At 39.9% G+C, this 24,310-nt stretch overlaps 1 protein-coding gene across 1 annotated transcript in view; it reads right to left on the bottom strand.

Moving 5' to 3' along the window:
* ANO6 (anoctamin 6) overlaps window positions 1-24,310 on the bottom strand; it is a 110,342-nt gene that overhangs the window by 3,508 nt on the left and 82,524 nt on the right. Inside the window, exons 5-18 of the mRNA XM_030469505.1 lie at window positions 22,003-22,068; window positions 19,918-20,196; window positions 19,437-19,550; window positions 17,396-17,511; window positions 16,832-16,966; window positions 15,603-15,708; window positions 14,313-14,373; window positions 10,865-11,010; window positions 9,350-9,427; window positions 7,641-7,866; window positions 6,611-6,780; window positions 5,937-6,034; window positions 3,070-3,200; window positions 2,080-2,285 (exon numbers count right to left, since the gene is read on the bottom strand). Coding sequence (XP_030325365.1) covers window positions 2,080-2,285; window positions 3,070-3,200; window positions 5,937-6,034; window positions 6,611-6,780; window positions 7,641-7,866; window positions 9,350-9,427; window positions 10,865-11,010; window positions 14,313-14,373; window positions 15,603-15,708; window positions 16,832-16,966; window positions 17,396-17,511; window positions 19,437-19,550; window positions 19,918-20,196; window positions 22,003-22,068 — 1,932 coding nt within the window. The remainder of the gene's footprint in view (window positions 1-2,079; window positions 2,286-3,069; window positions 3,201-5,936; window positions 6,035-6,610; window positions 6,781-7,640; window positions 7,867-9,349; window positions 9,428-10,864; window positions 11,011-14,312; window positions 14,374-15,602; window positions 15,709-16,831; window positions 16,967-17,395; window positions 17,512-19,436; window positions 19,551-19,917; window positions 20,197-22,002; window positions 22,069-24,310) is intronic.

Genomic DNA, 24,310 nt, shown 5'->3' with positions numbered 1-24,310 from the left:
TGATCTGGTTCATCATGTGTTTGCCAAAATGCTGGTGCCAGCACAACAAAAGAGACAGTAACAAGGGGAAAAGGGAGGGAAGGGAAAGGGCAAGGAGCTGAAAAGGGTAAAAGACCCACCCCACTTCCAGTAGTACCACTGCCAAATATTGAACACTATCCTAATGTCTTACCCTGTGAATTGGCTTACTCTGAACTACCTGAAAGGCTAAACTCTTTAGTTAAGACAAAAGCTGCAGAAAAAAGACTTTAGATACTGGTCCAAAAGCTGTATTTGGTTCTCCAGAATATTGTTACAATTGAGTTCAGTTGAGAGAAAGCTGATTTAGTTGATGAGAAAGAAAGGGGAGATATACTACGACTAAAATAAACTTGTTTAAAATTTTCAAGGATATGAATTTTTTTTGTACCACACTCTGTCTAAAATCAAATGTAGTTGGCATGCACTTTTAAAAACTGTTTTTAAGCATTCCATGCCAGTGCAATGAAGTTAAAATTATGTGTTTTTTATATTTACACACAGAGTAGGTGTTTCTGGCTGGAAAGATATATACCATGTCTTGCAGTTGCAAGGAGACCTTACACCTAAATCACTCTGTTTTTAACCGAAGTGCAAGTACAGAAAGTTTTAGTTAAATATAATTTCTGTTCATTAGCTTATCCAGTCAGACCATAAATGAACAAATAGCAACTCAACAGTAAGGCAAAAAAAATCCCATCTTCATTTGGACCAAATGAGCTTGGTGCTGCTTCTGTGTATCATTTAGAAAGATGCTGGAATATGGTATTTACACAACTTAGTATTTGCTATTATTGATTTTTTCTGCAAGGCCTCAGGTCTCTCATCATCCTAAATCTGAATCCCATCCCATTCTCCTCCCTCTCTCAGAATGATCTCCAGATGTGCTCCAGAGAGCTGCAAGAACAGAAATACGAAAGCTAATCCTACAGCATCATCTCAAAGGAAATACTTTTTTTCCTCCGGAATTATGGGCTGCATTTCAGAGTATTGCAGTGAAGAACTACAAACAAACAGTACATTCTCTCCTTCTCAAACTTTACTGCACACAGTTTTCCATTTGTACCATAACTAATTAAAATCAGTCTTCAAATCAACACCAGATGCTTTGGTATCGTGCAACAGCAAGTCCAGTGCCTGAGAGGCAAGCTGCAGAACTGATAGTTTTGTGCAAGAGCTGCTCACAAGCTACTACCAGTTGTTCCAAAGGTAATGCATGAAGGAGATGATGATACACTCCCCAAGACTAATCAGCTGTAATGTGTTACTCACAAGAGAAGAAACAGTTTCTGTGCACCACAGAAAAATGAAGGAAGGGAAAGACTGATGGCTTGGGCTAGACCCTGGGTGTTAAACAAGAAAAAACATGCTAAAGGAAGGAAACAGCTTCTAGCATTTGAGCTAGTATATGGCTTTAGAGCCCATACTTCATCAGAAAGAAATACTGATTTCTTTGAGGTCCTTACAGTGCTTGCAGCAGGGCCTTTTGGACACAGCAATCTTGCCCCTCGCATGCCAATAGCACCCCTGATGCTGGTGGCAAATGCACAAGAGCCACCCTGACACTGATGTGGGAAAGTTAACTCCAAAAAGGATGATGATATAAGAAACAAGCCTGCAGTTAACAGTCACATGAACACTGCGACTGAGTGTGACAGAGGGTAAAACCAAGCTGTCAATATACTTTTGCACAACAAGGACTTCACATTTTCAGCGATGCCTTGAGGAGTATAGCACATTCAATATTTTTTCACACTGGAGTGAAAAAAGGTTGCAAAACTCTAATGCACTGTATGCATTAGATACACTGTAAGCCTCAGATGCACTGTAGTTTAGCAATAGACACCTAAAACAACACCTCATATATAACAGGCCTTTTTGAAGACTCTAGCAGCTCTAAAATTCCTATTCTTTAGATAGAATATTTTAGATGGCAGCCATAATCTGTTTCCAAAACATCTCGAAAGTAACAGTTTCACAGGGGCTGAAGTCTTAAGAGACTGATGCTCATAATTCATTTAGGATCATTTAACCTTTAGTAGTTGTTGGCCCAGTACTTACGTTGGTGGCCACTGCCAGAATGGCTATGCCCTGCATGATGGGCTGCCAGGCGCCGATGTCCTGTGCCTTCTGGGGAACCATGCGCCTGAACTGGGTCGTCAGCTTCCACGCATCCAACCGGATTTCCAACATGTTGTTCATGAGGGCCAGAAGAGGAGCCAGGGGAAATGAGGCCACAAACAGAGTCACAAAACCAAACTGTATAACTGTCAAAGGGAGAGGTTACATACATTGATGGGACTTTCACTGATGGAAGAGAAGCATATCTGAGCACACATATACTTATATATATTTGTGGGAGAGAGGGAAGAGTAGCTGTGTTCCTAGCAAATCACATGTGTGAGAAGGTAGGAGCACAACAGTATAGAAAAAAGCTGTTTGGTGGAGGGACACAGAAATGCTGCAAGTCACAACACACCAAGAGGAACTATTCAGGGTATTTAAACATCTGTTTCTTCCCTATGTCTTCATCACGAAGACTTGGAAATCTAATGATTGTTTGCCTCAGTGCTGTGCTGGAAAGCCCAAACGAACAATTGTCTTATTGGTGTCTGGGTGTTGCCAGAGGTACGCTGGACAAAATGAATGGTGGCAACAAACAGAGATTTGCCAGCACCCAAGGAAGCAGTGACAAGTGCTGGTGACTGCAGATCCCTGGCAGAGAAGTCTGAGACAGGGCTCAGCTGTACAATGCCAGAACATGGCAGTGGTCTGCCTTCTGGATGCACTTTGCAGAGGATGGGGCAAAGAAGCAGCAGTTTTCCTCCTTGTAGAACCACATACTGTTTCCTAGCTATAAATTGGATTGAGGAATAGTTTCTCAAGAAAAGCCTGCAAAACAATCTACAATGACTCATCAAAACTTCTCTTGGGAAGCATTCATGTCTCCTCAGTCTATAAACATATCAAGAATTGCATGAAGAGGTTTTTTTTTTTTAAGCATGGTTGTATCCAGCAGTGATAGTGAATCCAAACTGAACTGCCACTTACCCATTTCAAGATACTCATAAAAGAGTCCAAGCTTTCCAATGGGCTGCAGGTGGTAGTCATGTTCCCAGCGTGGAACAACTTTTTCTGATCTAGCAGCTGCACAGTGTCTTCCAATCAGATTCTTAACCCAACTATCAGCCAAGGAGAAAAAGACCACTAACATTGGTAAAACAACCTAAAAGGTTCAGTAAAGTGAAAAAAAAAAAAAAAAAAGACATTTGTGCTGCTATAGCTTTGGACAATGGATTTAATTATTCTTGAATTACTGGAAATTTCCTTCAAATGTGAGTATAATCTCCTGTTGCCTTATCCTGAAAGCAGGTATTTACAACCATAAATAAGAGGGGCAATACATCAGAATCATAGTGATTTATACTTATGTTGTACAGGTGAGTGACCACATAAAATTCAAAGTAACAATAAACCAACTTAAAAGTAGGACTGTGGTTTTCATACTAACTCCTTCTGACCACAAAACTCACAGAATCATAGAATGGTTGAAATTGTGGTTCGAATGGTTGGAAGGCACCTTGTGTTTTATTTTCAGAGGGAATCTTCTGTGTTTCAGTTTGTGCCCATTTCCTCTGGTCCTGTCACTGGGCATCTCTGAGATTGGTCTGCTTCCCTCTTCCTTACTCTCACCCTTCAGGTATTTGTACATGTTGATGAGATGTCATGTCCCTGACCCATCTCCTCTCCAGGCTGAACAATCCCAGCTCACTCAGCCTCTCCTCATATATGAAGTGCTCTAGTCCTGTAATCCTGCTTGTGGCCCTTTGCTGGACTCTCTCCAGTATGTCCATATCTCTGTTTACTGGGGGGCCCAGAACTGGACACAGAACTCCAGGTGTGTCCTCACCAGTGATGAGTAGAGGGGGAGAATCATCTCCCTTGATCTGCTGGCAACACTTCTTCTAATGCAGCCAGTGACACCATCAGCCTTCTTTGCTACAGGAGAACTCTGCTGGCTGATGCTGAACTTTGTGTCCAGCAGGAATCTCAGATCCTTTCCAGCTGGGTGGCCCCCAGCACATACTGGTGTATGGAGCAGTTCCTCTTCAGGTACAGACTTCCTACTTCCCCTTGCTGAATTCTTGTCAGTCCATTTCTCCAGCCTGTCAAGGTCCCTCTGGGTGGCAGGACAACCCTCTGATTGATCAGTCTGGTGTCATCAGCAAAGCTGCTGAGAGTGCACTTTGTTCCCTCATTCAGATCATTAATGAAGATGCAGTGACCCCTGGGTTTCACTGCGCCTCCAACTCCACTTCATGACTCTGATCACCACCCTTTGGGCCTGCCTGTTCAGCACGTTTTCAGTCACCTCACTCTGCTCATCCAGCTCATACTTCAACAGCTTCTCAGGGAGCCTTTTAAGGAAGACAGTGTCAGCAGCATTACTAAAGCCCAGGCAGACAATATCCACTGCTCCCCCCTCATCTACTGAGACAATAATTTCATCGTAGAAGATTAGCAGGTTGGTCAACCATGACTTCCCCATGGTCAATGTATGTCTGCCCCTGATGGCTTTCTTGTCCTTCATGTGCCTGGTAAGGCTTTCCAGGGTTAGTTGGAAAGGTAGGAGCACAATAGTACTGAAAAAAGCTGAGGTTAGCTGTTCCTTTACCTTCCCAAGGATCAAAGTGAGGCTGATCTCATCTGAAAGGCTTGCATGAGAATGTAAGAAAACTGATGAATTGGCTATAGCCATTTTCAGCAGCCAAAGAACCTCATTAAAAAAGAGGGAATTGGGTGAACATCGTTCCACAGAGAAAAAGGAAATGATTCTCTCTATACTTGCAGACATGGAGAATGAGAGAAGAGTTAAGAACCAGATCCAGAAGTGATACTCTGCTTTTCAGCACCTAAATGTAACTTGTCACCCTTAGAAGTGAATTCAAAATTCTGATCAGATATTTGCTGTCCAAAGCAGGAGGAGTCAGTTGTCTATGGCTGGAGCAGACATCTGCAGGCATGCTCAGGCTAAGGACCCTTCCTCAGGTAAAAGAAGATGCTGAAAAGAAGGATGGGTCTACACGTCCAGCATCTATGCAGCACTGAGGTCTGGAGGAACAGTATCTCAAGTCTCAACTCTACACAGTATTTATGACACACTTTGAAGTGGGGTCACTTTGAAGCAAAGGAGCACAACTCATGGGCTTGGAAGGAGTACAATGCAGTGCAATGGTGCTTATAGCATCCAGGAGAGCATAAGCAACCTAGGAGCTCCCTACTCCAAGCAACATAACCACCTTTCATGGGAATTAAACAAAGAACAAATCTGGGAGTGGGAACAGAGTCCTGGATAGCATCTTAACCTAAATTAAATGGAGGGCATTGCTGTTTATTGTTTTTATGTTTTGCTTATTGTTTACATTTGTTTTTGTTTATTATTTACACTAAAACATGACCTTCCAGAGATCTGCCCCTCTAAAAAAGAATGTGTAGGTACTGTGAATGTCAAATGTGACCCTAAAACTGTGAGTTAAATTAATAATTTATGCATTAATTTTAAAATCCCAATAGATAAAAACAAATAATTCCACTCAGAATTAATCAACAGTATTTAGTTTAATGTTTTCTGAGTTTCTCTTGCCTCAGTTCTAAGAATCCAACCTGAAACACATTGAGACTGATTTACAGAGGAAGAAAGCACTTCTGATTACAATGAAAAATCAGTCAGAACAACGGAGGTAGGAGCTCAGAGCTACCAGACTGAAATTATCTGGTCTAAAAAGGCCCCAAAAGGCTAGTCATATTCTTTTAGACTACAATAACTGCTTAACAAATTTAGTGAGCAAATACCTGAAGGTATCAAGCAAAAGCAGTATTTCTGAAATATGAAAGATTACTTAATTGTTTGAACTTACGGAAGAAGCACTTCTTGAATGTTGTTCCAGATTGATTTACCTCCTACTATGATGGCAAGCTGAGTTGTGAGTTCAAGGAGACATCCTCCTGGATCACACTGAAGGTTGGGGGTCACATGAAAAAATTTTGAACTTGGGTAACTTTTCAGGAATGAATGAGGCATTTAAAAGAATGCATTTCTTTTTTATTATGACATTTCTTAAAGCAATGCAAGAAGACAATTTAGGCAAAGCTTTCCAGTAATGTATGCACGAAACAATTCCAGGCCACATATGGTCATATGTGGTATGTTGATAGGAGACTGGTGAAAGAGTGAAGTACCAGGTGAAGTTATGCAGCTTTGTACTGTGCTGTCACCAGGTGAGGATGAACAGCAATGTTTCTACTGATGCTCTCCCCTTCCTCTCTGTGCTGATACACAGGTTGCTGCACCATGTGTAAATAAGCTTTTCTGGGTACAAGTAGTATATTTCTAAGCACAGCTGGTCTTGTGTCACATTAATTTATGCTAGGAGTTCCTAGGGAGCCAATTGGCTTGGGAGGCAGCCACTTCTTGAGCCCTGATGTTAAATCTGTACAACCATGTTACACACTCCTAACTGCAGCAGAATACCTGGACCAGTGGTTCCTGCTGTTTAAAAAAGAACAAAAGAGCACTATCATACAGCCTTACCTCTTCATTGCGATACTTTCCTAGCCAATAGACTGGATTTCCAGGATGCCCTACAAATTTACCCTTGAAGAAGGCTATGTAGAAGCATGAAGAATAGTAGTTGACAAACTGGAACAAGAACATCTTTGTTGTTAGACTGTTTTCATAATCGGTCTGTGTCCTTGGAAGCTCTGCAATTGAAAAAAGAAATAAAATGAGAAACTAAAAAAAGAGAAAACTTACAAGTAGCCTACAAACTGCTTCAGAGCCTCAGCTGGAAAAGTCTGTGTATGCCTTGTATTTCTTCATATGACTGAAAGCATTATACAGTAGACTCTACATAATGCCCATGAATGCTATAACTATTACACTAATTCTAAAACTATATGAGTTGTAAAAAAGGAAAGTATTTGTTCCCTGACAATAAAGAGAAGCAAAAACTCTGGTAGCTCAGGATAAAAAAAGCACACCCAAATCCAGCACACTCAGGAAAGATATAAATGTAACACTTTGAACTGATGAAATAGTATTAAATGAAACTATATTAAAACTGCACTACTTCACACATCTAAAGTAAAATAGCTACTTTAATGTTGATGGCCTGGATATAAAGAAAAATAATATTTATGACAGTTTATCTATTTAATAACATGAGAATGGTATCTAGCATTGGAACAGTGACCTTATTTCATTTATTTACAAGAAAATAGCTGTTCTCCTTATAAACAAAAGCTAATGTAATTGAATGTGTTATGCGTTACTGATCTGTTTTCATAAAGGTTGGTTATTATAGTAATTTTCTTTGCTTTGTCTGTTTCACAAGCATAACACTGTAAACAATTTATCTTTCATGCTGTTTTCAGGCATGAGCAGAATATTCCTTTGCTATTGGGAAAATCTGTACTTGAAAATTTCTAGATGGCATTGGTAGGAAAATTCTGCAATACGGTTCAGGTGTTGATTTATCTGAGCTCTTATTATACGCATGCAGGCTATTTTTTTCCTTGTGATTTTACTCCAGGTTTCTATCTGAGGTAGAGCAGCAGCATACCAAAGTCAGTAATCAGGATTGCCACTTTTTCATAGATGATGTTGAGAACCATAATGACTATAAAGCTGATGAGTGAAGCAGTTACTGAAGTGGCTGTCTGTGGAGTCAAGTACTTGCGGATCGCCTCCGTTCCACTAATGTGCTGTGACAATGTTGAAGAAAACACCAGGAAAACACAGAGTCTGTACACAATGATTCCAATAACTGAAGCAATAATCAAAAGAATCTGCCAAGGGAATGCAAGAAAGATGTTAATGTTGCACCACTGGCTTTAGGAAGAAGTGAGTTCAAAATGCTTTTTACAATGGGCAAAAGGAAACCAATTCTCTGCCTGTCATTCCGTTGCAAGGGAATGATCAAAGAAGATGGAAGGCAATAACCATAGAATACATAAAAGAAGCCTCTTTTTCATGTAGCAAAGTCAATCTGCAGGAAAGAAAAGAGATGGTCCATTTTAGGACTAATAACAAGGTTTGTACCAAGGAGAGTGAAGATGATGAGATGAGTAATCAAATCTTATGCCTCGACGAATGTGATGGAAGAAATCTTCCTCTTTTAACACAAGGCAATTGGGAGAATGGCAAGTGTACTAGCAAATCTGCATTGATTATGGAGAGGTCTCTACCTACTCTTTCACATGATAATATTATAGAGTACAGACTCCTCAAAGGAATGGCCAAATTTTAAGCCAAGGCTCATCACCTGGAGGAGCTGTAATAATGATCCATGCAGCCCACCCTGCTTGCCATCTCCTCTCTTTCTGCTTCTCCTCCTGCTTTGATTTCTTGGTAGTTCTCTTTCTATTACTGACACTGAGGTCCACAGAGCTCTCAATCCTTTTTTCACTGTCTCTGCAAATTGCCATGAACCCACCTACCTCCCCCTACCTTGCACATCTTAAGAGTGCAGTAACACAAATGACAAACCTACACCATGTCTCTTCCCTTCCACCTGAAGTCCTGCTTCTTCAAACCCAACAGCAAGCCAGAATTTTTTCCTTTGTGTTTCAGATGTGTTAAGGGCTGAGGGTCTCCTGGGCTGCCAGCCACCCTCCTGTCTCCCATATGTCTCCTGTCACCAAGGATGAGGTCTTTTCCAGCTGCTGTTTGTGCTGCAGGAAAGAAGGACATGCAGCAATGCTAAAACACTCAACTTTTCCAGGCAACCTCTCTGGGCATGCTCACCATGTTTTGTGGGTGACTGGACTGCTTTCAAGTTTTAGTCATAATTAAAGCAGCAGTTCTGGAAGATTAGAAAGTACCCAGCTTTGCACTGTTGAATGAAACAAAAAAACTGAAAGAGGTCCAAGACTGTGGGACATGATATTGAAGCAGACAGCTGGAACAAGTAGGATAGAAACTGGAAGGGAAGAGAGCATATTAACCAGACTTTTTCCTACTCCTCCTCTTCCCCCAGAAGCAAAGATATTTGTCTTAAAATAATAAGGGAAAAACCAACAGACCACATTTACAAGTGTAACTCATAAGCTATAGCTGCAGGACAGTTTGCTACATATTTTCTATTCTATGCTAATGAATATTTGGTGACTTCATGTGGGTCCACGCTTTATGAGCTTGGTTTATGAATCAGATGGAAATCCAACTGAACCTGTTCCATTGTTACTTTTTGTTCAGTTCAGGGGGGTCTTTTTTCAGAAACTTACTAGAGAAGTGAATTAATGAGGTGAAAGAATAAGAAGAGAACTTTACCCAGAATAAGACTGCACTTGTACAGAAAGTCATCCGTATGCACTTCCCACAGGCAGTGTATGGCACATGTTCTTCTTGCTATTAAAAAAATTTAGAAACAGATCAAGGATGCACCCAATCTTCAGATTTTTTTTTTGTGTGCTCCAATTAAACAGATTATGATATTGAGGGCTGAAAAAAGGAAGCCAGTAGCTTTGTTTCCTTCCCTGCTTTGTTATCTTGGAAACTCACATTTTTTCATTATTTCAAAAGTCTTGCCTGACTACAGGTGCCCTTTTTTCCTGCCCATTCCAATATGAAAATGACTTTCGTAGAGGCTGAGTGTCCTCAGCTATTACTGACTTCAGCTACAACAGGGTCCACAGTCCTTTTACATGGACCCATCCTTCTTGGCTGATAATGGCATCCAAGCTCATTGCCTTTCAAACCTAATTTGCTAAAATTAGCAGGCACTAGAATTTTCATCCCTGATCTCTGTGTTTCTCAATTCATCCCACAGGAACAAGGGGATGGCTTTCTCAAGGAAAATGCCTACCTCAAGATGGTGGTGTGAAAATTCACTGAGTCTTTATGGGATCTCTGAGGATCAAGATCATTATGTTTTAGCATACTTTTCATCCTTTGAACTTTCTAGTTGTGACTTTATACATTGAAGGTGGTATAGGTTTATAAGCTTTTAAGCAGAATTTGGGTTATTGTTGTGGTACAAGGAAAAAAAAAGATCTATATAGAATAGTTTCAGCTATGGTAGTTAATTCTGAAACTTTTCAAGTGCCCTCTAATAAACATTAGTATAATGTGGATAGATGTGAAAGCAAGGCAAATGATAAATGCCAGAGTAATATATTGACAGAGAACAATAAAAAGTGAAGCTCAGCTGGAGCAAGCTACAGAAGCTAAAGCTTCTAAAAAATTTATAATAAATAGAGATCTAAACTAAGATGCTCATAAATATGAATCCCATTTCATTGAAATGGGGATTATCCTTGTTGCTGTTTGTTGTTATTTGTTGTTATTTGTCTTTATAATTGCATCCACATGCACTTAGCAACAATGCCTATTTATACATGTTTCAAACAGAAACGTCTTTGGTTAAAAAGCCAGCCTTGCCAAAATAAGTTAACATATTTCCCTCTATTTGACCCTTTTTTCCTGAGGAATTCTTAGGCAAGGATAGCAAATGCTCTGTGATCTTCATCTCTGGCAGCAACACTGAATCATTCCCTGGGGGATACTTGGTCTCCTAAGGTGGGCACAATGCCTACTTCTTTTTATTTATGACACACAGACCTCATCAGTGCAAGCTCCTAAAGAGGCAGCTACTTTAAGGTGTCTACAGTTAGATATAAATTCCCTCCCACACATCTGTTCTTTATAAGCTCACTATTCCCAGGCCATCTTATCAGCTCTCCTTGAAGCACTGCTGATTTCTACAGCTCCAGTCCAGATGAATCTGTGTCCTCTCACAACATGTCTACTGCAGTGGTCAGGATGATTTATCACAATATTCCTTACCTGTGTGATTTCATTCATTACTACATGAGTGCACTGAGCTTCGTATTCTGGGCGAACTTGTTCTTCTTGCTCCAAGTACTCAACTGTGTCCCACTCATACTCCAGCTCAGCCTGACGTCGCTTCCAAAACTCCAAAAACAAAGTAACTATCCAGAAGATAGAGAAAATGTGCAATACCATCTGAGTATTGGACACTGCTTGACCCCCTGAGCAATATCATGTGGCTCAGGTTTCCATACAGCTTTTCACAGACATTGAATAAAACACTTACTGGCCAGTGCAATGCTAAAAATAACTAGAGCTACTCCTTTATGCAATTTTTGCTTTGGATATATAGGTACTATAATACAAGAAACCTGAGGTAAAGGGTGTTGTAAACACATGCTAAAAAAATACAGATAAATGAATTTGCTTCCTGCCTAAGGCTAGAATACGAGTACTTGGGATTTCATATTGCAGATTGCTTTTGAAAAATTTTATCATGGGATGCATAAGAAAGCAAGGTGATTGGATAGGTGAACACAAAATGCTGGATATTGCAGGACTTCTAGAAAAGCACTGATGTTCACTCTAGGAAAGCTGATGTTCACTCAGCCTCCAATTTTTCTGTGGACAAATTAACCTGCAGACTACAAGTGATGGTTCAGGTGAAGTGGCTGAAACACAGCTGTCTGTCTTCCTCTACTATCATGAATCTGAAGGGGCTGCAGTTCTTTTTGCATGGGCTGGAACTTAGAACCTCTCTGGGCTGGGTCAGCAATCTACCTGGACCACAGTTCTACAACTAGAAGTGCTGGGGGACCTGATACACAGAAGTTGTGCTGGTTAAACATCAGTCCAGCCAAACTCATTCCCTTGACCTGAGACACGATGCAGGTAGAGCTGTCAGCAGAGGCAATGCCAGGCCCAGCTGAGAGGGCTGGGAAGAGCTCTGGACCACAGTCCCTAGTGCACTGGGATGCTTTATTACTGAAGAAGGTGCATGCTCAGACTAAATGGGTGGTGTGGATCTGCAGCACTGCCTCCAGGAGGAGTTAGGATTCCATCACTGCACTTATTATTGCCATTGCTTGGGAGTAATTGAACTGAAAAGGTTTTTTTTTATTTTTTCTTTTTCTTTCAAATTTGTCTGGACCCTTGTTCTGAACAATGAAAGTTACAGTTACAAGTCTAAATATTAAAGATTATTTCCAGAATCCAGTGTAGTAAATAATCCCCAAACTAAAGAATTTTAAACCTATAAATCTCCAGAGGCTGGGCTGTGAGATGACCTTGGGATTCGCACCCAGGAAAACCCTCAGGTTTTTCCCCCTCTTCCCCTGATTATCCAGGTGCCTCTTTTACTTCACTACTTCATGTTTAGAAGCACAAAGACCATTCCAAGCAGTGGGCCAGGGGATCACAGCTGCCTTCTCCTGCAGAGCAAGGAGCAAGATGAGTTTTTCATAAGCCTCTATCTATTTGCTGCACAACTCGAATCATGGGAAGCTACAGGATACACTGATCTGCTCCAGCTGCAAATCCAGCTGCTGCTGTTGAGTCCAGGAGCTGAGGGCCTCCTTCTGTGCTAGCCCTTGTGCTAACGGGGACAGAAGGACACATTAAGTGGGGACAGCTCTCTCAGCTCCAATATAAAGAAACTTCTGCTGGCTAAAATAAGCCAACAGCCAAGCTGTGTCTTTGAGAGCACAGCATGTTTTTTTTTTCAACAGTGGACATAAATGATGCTTCAGAACCAGGAGATCTGAGTGCTAGTTCCACCTCACATTGGTAATTTGTGGTGTCCCCTTTCACATGTCCCTCAACACAGCCATTCAATATGCCCCAGGCATTCTGCCTCTCAAGATGTGCCTCTCAAGTCCTTTTGCAAGGACTGCAAAGAAATGCCTCAGTTGGAAGACACTTGTTTGTTTAAGTGATCCTGTTCAGGAAGGGGATCCAGGGATGACAGCAAGTGAAGCAGAAGCTGCTTTTCCAGGAGTTTTGCCAATCTGGTCAAGCCATCATGGGAGAAGTGGCAGAAGTGTTGGTCCAGAGAATTAATGTATTGAGGGCTGATTCCTGAGGCCATATTCCCTGTTTTTTATAGTTTTTTGAGATCTTTGAAGTCAACACACTAAAAGAAATTTGCAATTATTAAAAGTGTACTAGTGATAATGATGCAATGTCATATCTGAATGTATGATATTATTTTAATTGTTTTGGACCAGGAGGCCCAGAAAAGTACTAGAGCAAGATGAAAACTACAGCTGGAATTGCAGCAGGACTATGGGTCATTTGGATTCTGCACAATTTTGACTGAACCTCTGTAAAACAATTCACTCCTTTATATAGTGGACTTGTGATAAGAATACTAATAGGCTTTGCAGCCATCACTATAACCATGCAGCTCAACTTTATAATTATTATTCTTGGAATCATTCTCCAAAACAGGAAACACAATTCTAATTAAAAAGCAAACTGCAAATAAATTAACTATTCAGATGACACCAGAAGATTCCATTAGTATCAGACTTCTGCTTTTCTTTTGAGACTTTGCTGCTGGCATTTTGATCTTAGCATATATTTTGAAAGAAATATTATTTTAGCATTGAAATGCTTCATCTTATAGTTCTTTAAAGCAGTAGCTATTTTGAAGCACTTGAGGTCATTATAGGAAACTAGAGATACAATGTATGTTACAAAGAATATAAATTATGTTTTTTTGTCAGCCTACATATGAATTCAAACTATTACAAGAGTTATTTTCTTTTTATATAGTACCCTGTATATAGATCTATCATATTTCTTATTTTGGTAATTTCTGGATAAGACAGAGCAATGAAAGACAGTTGACACAGTTGCCAATATGAAGAAATTAAATAATTTCCTTGACTAATCCCTTGCATACAGCACCAAGTGTTTTCACTCATAGGAAACATCCTGGTTTCAGATATGTTTTCTCTGCTAAAATATAAATCTACTATTTGTAGCTTCTACCCTTTTTACCATCAGTTTCTTAAGTAGCGACAGGAGGAAAAAAATCCTGGGAAATACAATAACTGACTATTTTACAGATGCTTTGCAGTCACACAGCAGTTAATAGGCACAGGCAGCTCCAAAAACTCTTTGGGAAAAACCCAGCTCCTCTGCCAGATACACTTAAGCATGTGGCTGGTTCCTGCTGGATGAACATGAGGCAGCTCTAATCACTTCTCTTGGACTTCTCTCCAAGTCTAATGAAACAAAACAGACAATGAAACTAACTTTTATGTTCTACAATGTTTTTCATTTTCATGTGATGCTAAAAAGAGATCCTGTGAATGTCCATCTATTATGGAACCACCTAATAGTGATTTTCTGAGTGTTAGAAAATAAAGTAGCTGCAAATTTATCCATGTTTTCTTGGCTGATGCTGAAGGCTTGGCCAAATTTAGATGAGAAACCACAGTTGTTGAAATCAGCTTACCCCATATTCCCATAAATACTGCAAACACCAGTGTTCCAAAGCTATCAAATATGCAGAGTTTCTGGAAAAAATTATAAAGAAAAAAAAGGCTTAAAATATAAGTGACCATTTTTTTTTCTCCACCATTGACCCAGAACAGAAGCTGCTTACTGAACACGTTGATTTTTAGCCTTTATGTAGTTTAATAAATAATCTTTCTTGATAGTGTTTCCTCAGTTTCTGTCAATGTACAACACCCTCCAGTAAATCAAGGAAATCAAATGCGAAGCCCAGAATTAAGACTATAAGCCAAATATGCAGCAAGAGGGTAGTAAAATGGTCCACTACTAAACTTCATTCCATCTCCTGCATAGGAAGAGGAAAAACAATGCTTTTGGTCTGGGAACTCTGTATTCAGTTATGTATTTTTAATGGACACATCTGGTTCTCATGAGTGGGATGGCAACAAATGAAGCTGTTTAGCAAAACCACATTCTGATGAGATACCTCTGTGGTGACAATTTGCCTTTTCTTTCCATCATAGCCTTTTCCCCCTATTCTTAATTCTCTCACCCTTTAAGTGTCCTGAAGCAACCCATTAAAGATGGGCAAAATATTTTTATGTATGAAGAGGTGAAAAATTCAGTTTTGGGAATGACTGAATCTATGGAAAGGAATGAGAAAAGGCTAACATTAGGCTAGTGAGACAAGTTGGTGGAGAAAGATAAGTTTCCCTAGTGAGGAACTCAGAGCAAGAGTCTGGTTGTGTCATGGCTAACAGGACATGGCTGTGACACAGCTTCTGTCACAGTCCACATCAGCCTTTTCTTTGTACTCATCTACTCCTTGACATCATGGGTCAAATTCAAGGCAACAATACAGATAAATTTGTTGGTGAGGGAGGGAACAGAATTTACAAATATCAAAACATACTTTAAACATTTCCTTAGCAAAATTGATTCAGAGCTACTGAATGAAGATTTTAGTAACTGAACATGGGCTTTCTTTTTTTTTAACCCCCAAAGAAAGAAGAAACTTAAAATGAAACCAAATGGTTTATTTTCCTCATTAAACCCCTCAGTTATCCCCATTTCTAAAAATAAAAAGCAACCAATTATTTCAACTCGGCACAAAGTGGTGGAATTGTTTTTACTTTTCAAAACTGTAGTTGCTGTATCAAAAGGCACAATTATTTGCAGAGTTCTAGCAAACTAATTCTGCTAGTAAAGGAACAACATTATTTTATATGTAGTACTAATGAAAGTGCCATGAAAGTTCAATAGCATGTCTACAAGCTGTAAATGTAGTTACCTTGGATGATTCACAAGTGATGGTGAGGTTCCAGTAGGTACATACTTTATCACACTGAGGGCACATTATGATATTACCTCCTATGTTGGGATCACATACTTCTTGGCTAAAAAAAAAACCAGTCACTCACCCATACTAAATTCATTAGTCCTTTTTCACATATGAGGACAGAGAAATGAGAAATATCAGTTATCTGCTCTCAAGAATTTCTGCCCCCTGCCTCTCTGCTATACCCCAGCCCTCACCCTATCAACACCCTATCAACAGCCCCATTTGTATTCTGGGTTCCCATCTCAAAAATGGATGAAAATAATTTCCACCCCTTGTACATGGTGGTAATGGTTACATTAAAAAAACCCACAAATCTTCAAAGATCTCAGGCATGTTAGCAGGAAACCCACTCTTGCATGGTCAGGTGGGCTACCATAGCAAGTCTGAGGGAGAAAGAAGAACACTGCCTACCAGAAAAAGGAAGAGCTACAGAACCAAACTGATTACCTAGAGCATGGGAGGAAGATGAATGACTTAACTAAATGATTATGCTGGCATAAGAGTAGATGGGTGTAAACTGGCCACCTGTGGCTCTGGAACAGCCCTTTGGCATGTTCTGTAAAGATGGACAAACCTTCTGAAGGGGATATTCAGTGTGATGGCCTGCAGAGGACTTGACACAATGAGCCAGGAAAAAAAACACCTGGGTCATTCTGCCATGGTTGAATTTTGCTGTGTTCTGATGAGGGAATCTGGGTCACCACTGCCTCCCCTCCCAGCATAACCTGGGCAGCTGAAGCCCTCTCTGCTGTTGCTCTTCCTCTGGCCTCTCAAACTGGAATAAAGAAATGTTGAGGTTTTTATCAGAGTCTTTGGATAACTCCTTTAAAGATAAATGAAAATGATGTTCTATAGCACTTTGTCTTGACTTCTGACTGGCACTCTTTTCTATGCATTTCTGCACTAGGTCTGGTAAACTTAATGCAAATAAGATAAAAAAAGATGAAATAACAAACCCTCAGATATCTCTTGCTGTAATGGTCCATGGACACCCATTACTCTCCTAGCTCACATTTTATGTTGTGCCTTCAAATCCACAACCACTGCTGTTTCCAAACCCTTTTCTTTTGCCTTTTATTATGCAGTGTCTTGCAAACCCTATAGAGTACCACCTCTGTAGGGGGGGGGACTGTCTGTAGGGGATTAATCAAAATTGCATGTAATATTAAAATAGGTACCTCCACGTGCAGTTATCCTTTGTCAGGCATCCATACAGAAAACAGCCAACTCCTACAACTGCAGCTATGATCAGCATATTAGTGTAAAAGCCCAGCCAAGCAAAGTAGATTCCAATTTTCTCTCCATAGTATTTCCTGTGGAGGGGAAAGTTGATTTTTTTTGTGTGTGTGAAATGAAGGTAAATTCACATTTGTATTTCATATGTCTCATCATTTCTAAAATTTTGTGCCAACTCATATTGTCATATTCCTCTGGTTTAACTTTGGGATTACAGAAGTATTACAGCTCAGTATTTATCATCTCTTATCATCACTATCATCTCTTTTATGCTTTTATAAGAGCATAGGAGGGGGGGGGGGAATAAGAAAAAAGCAGAAAGATCACATTTTGCAAAGAAAATTTTAAAATAGTTGCCTTGTTTTATCATGAAATGGTGCTCAAAAAATGCTCTCAAGCATGTCTGTGTATGTACCTGTCCTGGGCCTCTTTGACAGTCCTAAAACCAGACCTGCTATGTAAATTCCCTGTTCCCTCCATGTTAGTCCATCCCCAGTCACACCAACCTGATGAAATCCAGGGGTTGCAGTTTGAAGATATTTTTAGGATGAGCCCATTCTCTGTAAAGAAGGTATCGTTCACTTGGGCAGTTGGGATCAGTTGACAAGTGCCTGAAACTTGACTGCAAAGGAGAAACAGCATCGAAAAGAAGATACCATTAATCTATCCCACAGATGTTGAAACTAATATACATATGTGATATATAGTATATATATAAATATATACTGTAATACAGTATAAATATATATAGTATACTAAAATATAGTATATATATCTATATATATTATACTAAAACTTGAATTTTAGGTTAGACATTGAGATTTAGGTAAGACATTAGGAAGAAATTCTTTCATGTGAGGATGGTGAGACACTGGCACAGGTTGCCCAAGGAAGCTGTGGCTGCCTCCTCCCTGGAAGTGTTCAAGGCCACGTTGGATGGGGCTTTGGGCAACCTGGTCTGGTGGGAAGTGTCCCTGACCATTCAGGGGGGTTGGATCTTTAAGGTCCTTTCCAAACATTGCCATTCTATGGTATCAGCTCTGCAGATGCCATGCCATGAATACCAGAGCCTGGAAAAGCCTTTTTGCTCAGTCTCACTGCAACCCAGGGGAAGGAGCAGGAAGGCAGCTCTGGGAGATCACCAGGATTCTGGACAGAATGTTGTCAGAATGACACCAAATGCCAAAGCCAACATTTTACATATGTGAGCTCAAAAAACCAGACACTCATCATGAATCTACATCTAAGTACATGTCAGAGTCTTGCACTCAGGAATAGAAAACAGAAAAGGATCCATTCTAACTAGGGAAAAGAACTGAATTTAAATAGATTTTAAGTAGCTCTTACATGGCAACATGCTTTGCTTTAAAAGAATATTGTACTGGAATGAAGGCTGGAAAGTCTGAGGGACTTTAAATTTAAAAGAGAGTTCACATGGAGACAATTCTTGCATTTTTTTACTTGGCTATTTGAAAACCTATTTCAATAAAGTTTATCTTATTTGGTTGAGGGATTTTTCCATTCTGTATCTATGATGCAAAAAGAGAAGTGACATTTGTAGAGATCTATAGGCTAGTTTTGATTTTCAGAGTAGCTGTGATATATAATCCAAACAGCTGAAGCAGTTACCATCCCTAGCCTTCCATATTATCAGCGTCTTCTCAACAGAACACACTTCAGACACAGAAGGGTGGCCTGGACAAGGAGAAGGTATGAAGGTGCAGATATATAATAGATATAATGCAGAAAATAACCCTTCGGTTTTTTCTTATTGTATCTCATTTGCAGCCTCACACGCAGTTTTTCCTTAATCAAATACTCTGAATTTTTTCCCCCTCCATTTTCTTTCTCTGTGCTATCGTAGCCTTTGAATGCAAAACAACTTCCAGAATGATTTGCTTCTTTAAATTGTAGGCTTTCAAAATTTTCAGAAGTGTAGGCATAAAATCTGGATTTCTTATTACTGCAAGATGAAATTCAATGCTGTTGAGCTTTCCTACACATGACTGGCATCACCTGTGAGGTGTCAGATGGGCAGAAACATGAGTTTCCTTGCACGTACGTCACAATGTTTGGGAACTGTGGGAGTGTTTCTTACGGTGTGAGTCTGTCACACAACCTTAGAGGAGAGTTTTATTCTGCAAATCTATTTTAAAAATCATATTTAATACACATTTTAATACTGAAAAATTGAATACTAAAGGAAGGGACAATGTTGACATTGATTTAGAACTGATGATACCATCTGTCATGGGAACTATCACTCACACCTGGCACTTTACAGGACTGCACATCCCAGTGAATACAAGGTTAACACCTGCTAAATAAAGTATATTGGTTTTCATTTATGGAGCTACATTTTTAACCAACCAAGTGCTTTGGAAGAAAATCTCCTTACCCAAACTATGTCCTATTCTACTATGTGGATGTAATAACCAGTCAAGCAGTAAAAGCAATCAATAGCACTTGTATCTTCTGAGATAAACCCCACAGATAAAGTTCAGACTCTATTTTGAAATATATTTTAGCTACAAGCCCTGGACTTACATCATGAAGGGGAAACGCCGCTTTGTAGATTCCAGTGTCCAGTAATTTGTTAATGCCAAACTTTTTCACATTGTTTTTGATTGCATATTCCACACGGGAAAGGATAAAATGGACCTGAAATTCATAAAATATTTTTGTGTCTCTTGCAACCTGAAAGTAATAAAACACAGCTATTCTTGTTTTAGCACATATCTACGTTAGGAAAGAGTAAGCAGTGCAGACAAAATTAATGCAAAATTAATGGCATAGGGTAATTGAACCATGCAAATTTCCCCTTTAAATTCAGGTGGAACAGAAATGGGAAAAATGTGAGGAATACTTTCATTCCGGATTGTCCAGGCTATTTCATAAATGACACTGGACCTCTGCATCCCCAGTATTTCTCATTGTTCAGGATGCTTTCATGAAGGTAGAATCCTAATTTGATTACAGGAATCTTTCTTTTTTAAGATTAAATACTAGAAATACTCCACGGACTTACAATTCGGCTTCTGGTTGCAGGATTGAAGAACGTGTCTTTGTCTTGAATATAAAAGTTGGACAAATGTTCCTTTTGAAAAGGGGCAGTGAAAAACTCTTGCTCAGGTTTGATGATATTTTCATCCACTCTGAAGAGCCTACTAAACCAGTTAAAAGCTGAGTCTCGAGTTTTCAGGTCATTGGGCTGCAGAGGCAATTTGATGTGCATCACCTCAGCGTATGTGCACAGCACTTCCCAAGGTGCATGCACTTTCACAAAAATAAGCTTTTCATCCAAAACCTAAAATGAAAGAATATTAAAGAAATATGTGTGTGAGAAAATGAAAGCAAAGGATTTTTCATAACAACTCTTCAACTATTCAGGATTTTCTTTCTTTTCACAGCTCATGGATGACCTATCCAAAGTCACATTCTTTGTCCATCTCAGCGAATGTTATCATTAGCTTTGTAAAAGCACTGATATGAGGTGGAAACACTCAGGCTTATAAACGTGTATGATAAAAGACATCTAAATGTTCCCTTAATTCTTGATGTTTACATTTCTGCAAAGTATTTTACAAAGCAATTTAAGTTTAACAAAATTTTTCCCATATGTTGTGCACTTAGCCTGGCAGGGCAGCTGTGCCTTTGGAGCTGCCAGTGTCTCCCAAACAGTTCCAGCTCAGCTTCAGGGTGATGTGACTTGATGGAAGCAACCAACCACCCATGGGTGCTCCTGGGCAATGTGATCTCCCAGCTTCATAGGGAGGATGGAGAGAGGGAAAGGGAGAATCAGCTGAGACTACTGAAAATGACAGCATGAGGCACACATGCTCCCAGTTGCATACCCAAACCAGTACCAGTATGCAGCAGGAACCCTGACAACCACTCTTGCCTCCTGCCAACACATGGCCTGTAGGCTTTCTGTTGATGGCCTGCATTAGTCTCAGTCATACAAAATTACTTATGCAGCTCATTGGCTTGGGAACATCAGTTAGGTATCAGATCTAGCCTGGAGAAACTTCTAGTTTCAGAAGTTTTTCAGTCATGATCACAGCAGAACTATTGAAAACTGCAAAATACATGTACAGCAACAGGTCTGCCTCAGACTTCCAACAAGCAGTTTACTTTCTTATAAATGTGAAGAGCCAGACTGCATCCTTGGATGTGCAGCAGGAGCTCTTACTGCAGAAATCAAATAAACACCATGATGTCATGGATTCCAACTCTAATTTGGGAGGAAGGTACAAAATAACCTTTTCTGGAGCCCACTACAGACTACCAGATGACAGTCATTTTAGTCTGGAAGTGATTGTCCTAGAGGGAGAGACCCAGATGGAGTGCTGCAGCCGTGCAGGGCAGGAAGGAAAGGGGTCCAAGGGGCTTTAAGCCTCCCTGCAGGGCAGCAGCTGCTGTGCATTATCACAGCCTTCATCAACACCCACAGGCAACTTTGCAGCCCACAATATGCAAAGCACAATAGTTACAACTGGTTGCACTGTGAGGAGCAGGGTGATGTTTGAACAGTTCTCCTGGCAGGGGAATTCTGCCTCAGACACCCACTGCCTTCCCACACATCCTACACAGCCCGAAAAGGAGGAGAACCTCTCCTCAGACCACAGAAGTTTTTATCTTCCATGCACTGATCAAATGTAATCATAGAATCATAGAATTGGCTGGGTTAGAAGGGACCTCAGAGATCATCAAGTCTAAGCCTTGATCTACTACTGCTGCATTTACCAGACCATGGCACTGAGTGCCACATCCAGTCTCTTTTTAAATATCTCCGGGGATGGAGAATCCACTACTTCCCTGGGCAGCCCATTCCAATGTCTGATCACCCTCTCGGTAAAAAAATTCTTTCTAATGTCCAACCTAATCTATTTAATCTCTCTGCTTCCCAACTTTTCCTTTGCCAAGGAAGGAACAGCCATAAAGTTTAAAAGATTCTGCATCAGATCACAGAGACATTACTGATGGAAAAAAGGTGAGCCTTTTTCTCTTGAAAAGAGAGCCAATTTACAGCAAAGTCAGATATCCAGTTTCCTTACTCCCATAGGGGCAGCACTGCTCTCAGACCCAGCCCATCACAGAGAAGAGCACTCACCGACCTCGTTGCTTCCAGTTGCAAGCCATTGTTTATCAGGTTGGATTCATACACTTCTCTCTTCCTCTGTTAAAAGATATCGAATGCTGTAAAACAACTCTTCCAAATTTCACAAATATGGATGCACAGAAGAAGGGACTTGCCTCCCAAAATGAAGAATCATTAGGTCATTTCTCTACAGCCCACTTGACAGCTACTGTGGTGATAGGTACAGTCTCATCTACTAATCCAGGGATTTTTTTTGTCTAATAAGCAATATTGCCCTCCAGTGCAATTGTGGAGAACTTACCTTTTTAGTTTCTGGTACATTACAGAGGTAAATACGTGCCTCAATTTTGAATTTTGAGAGCAACTACACCTTAAATCTGCGTTTAACTAGTTGAACTACTGATTGCAGCCTGCTGCCCCCCATTAATCTGCTCTTTAGAAAGTCTTCCATCTTCCACCCAAAGATCATTTTATCCCATTTTTTTCCCAGAACCCAGAACAAGAATTTTGTTCTTGTTTCACAGTAATCACGTGGCTTCACACCATGGTTCAAACTGTAGTAGTCCTATACATTCTAGACTATGAATAAGCATATCCAAAAGAAGAAGCTGATCACTGGCATTTGTGGTGTCAGTGATGCTCTTCTAGGAGAATTCAGTGTCCCTAGAAGGTCTGGATACATTTTCCTCAGTAAAGATGAAATTTGTGAATCACTTTAATTTCATTTCATGGTATGAGCACTTGGCAGGCAGTCTCTTACAAAAGGCCTGAAATTTCTTTGCAATCGTGAATTTGCCCTTCCACACACATGACCTTCCCACAAGAAACACAGAGAAAAACAGCCCCTCATCCCTCAAAATATAAAATATACAACTCCATAAGGGATTTGAAAGAAATTTTGAAACCCGATGTGAAGTAATCCAGTGTAAAGGCTGACTTAACCAAATGGATAGCTCCCCAATGAGCAATTTGTTTACATAAATCTCTGCTCTCCTCAGACTACATGTCAGAATATCAGCATGGGAAAGGAGGGGAAATCTGGAGGAAGCCAGGACTACAGGGTGAAGGTTCTTTGAGTGCTTGGCTAGGAGGAGATGACACTAATGCACTGGGGACTGATGGCTTTATTCCTGGACCAGGCTAGGCAAGGCATGCAGTGTGGTTATCAGAGTGATTTGGTGATAACTACTTTCCATTCACAGATTGCTTTCAGGCCACTGGCCAGTTTTTTTGTTGTTTATATGCCCTGTGCTTAAGGGATTTTTGCCCACCATCACTGGAACTCAGAGTTTTTAAAACAAGAATGGTCCAGTGGCTGCTGTTCCCTGGTCATCTGTAGCCAGAATAACTGCCTTTAGATTTGTGCTCCAGATCCAGTCCTGTTGCTACTGTGAAGATCCAGAGCCAATGAATGACCCTTTAGATAAAGTCTTAGTAACCTCAGATAGGTACATGGAAACTGGTCATCAGGACCAGACCCAAGACCTACCCACTCTAAGGCACAAAAGCCAGATGCTTCAGCAAAAAAAAGAGTGAACTTGTTCAGGAATTCCACAAGAGCAGGTCAATTTTATGTCCATATAAGTTTCACCCAGTTCTTTAAAGTCTGTTCTAAGTCCCTAAAGCAGAAAAAAAATATTTTGCAATGTCTTGGAATTCATAATCATAATACAAATTATAAATAAAAAATAATAACAATATGAATAATTATAGCTATAAATAATTATGAATTATAATTATAAAATAATTATAAAACTGAATAATATAAACAACCCACCCCATTTATTTTTGTTAGTGCTCAAATGCACCACCTGTTTTTGGCAAAGATCACGATGGACTGATTTAATACTTAGTTCAAAGGTATTTCTTTTATCTGTTCCAGGTTTTCTGCCTTTTTATTCCAGTGAACACCTTCTTCTCAGCTTGAGGACAAGAAAAGCCAAACTTTTCAGTGGTTTCTTCTTTCATCAATATTTACTATATTTCTCTTTTTCACATATTCCTCTATTTTCTCAGGATAAAACCACAATCCCAAACTTTGAAAGCTCTCTTCATGGAGGTATCTCCCCACGTCCCATTGATCCACCTATTTATTGGTGACAATATAATGCTCTTTGTATTTTTTCATTGCATATATAACACTGTGTGTATCTATATATGGAAAACACACTTTATAGCACAATATATAGTATATATCTAATACATTCTATTATCTAGAATGTTGCTGGTAGCTGTACCTTGATATAGCTGTTTTCTGTAACATTTCACTCTCCTCCTTGTACTAACAGCACTAACTCAGAATCCCAAATGTGGTTTTCCC

The sequence above is a fragment of the Calypte anna genome, chromosome 1 (genome assembly GCF_003957555.1).
Source record: "Calypte anna isolate BGI_N300 chromosome 1, bCalAnn1_v1.p, whole genome shotgun sequence".
Lineage (NCBI taxonomy): Eukaryota > Metazoa > Chordata > Aves > Apodiformes > Trochilidae > Calypte > Calypte anna.
The sequence above is the reverse complement of the archived record's forward strand: the minus strand, read 5'-3'. Positions and strand labels throughout refer to the sequence as shown.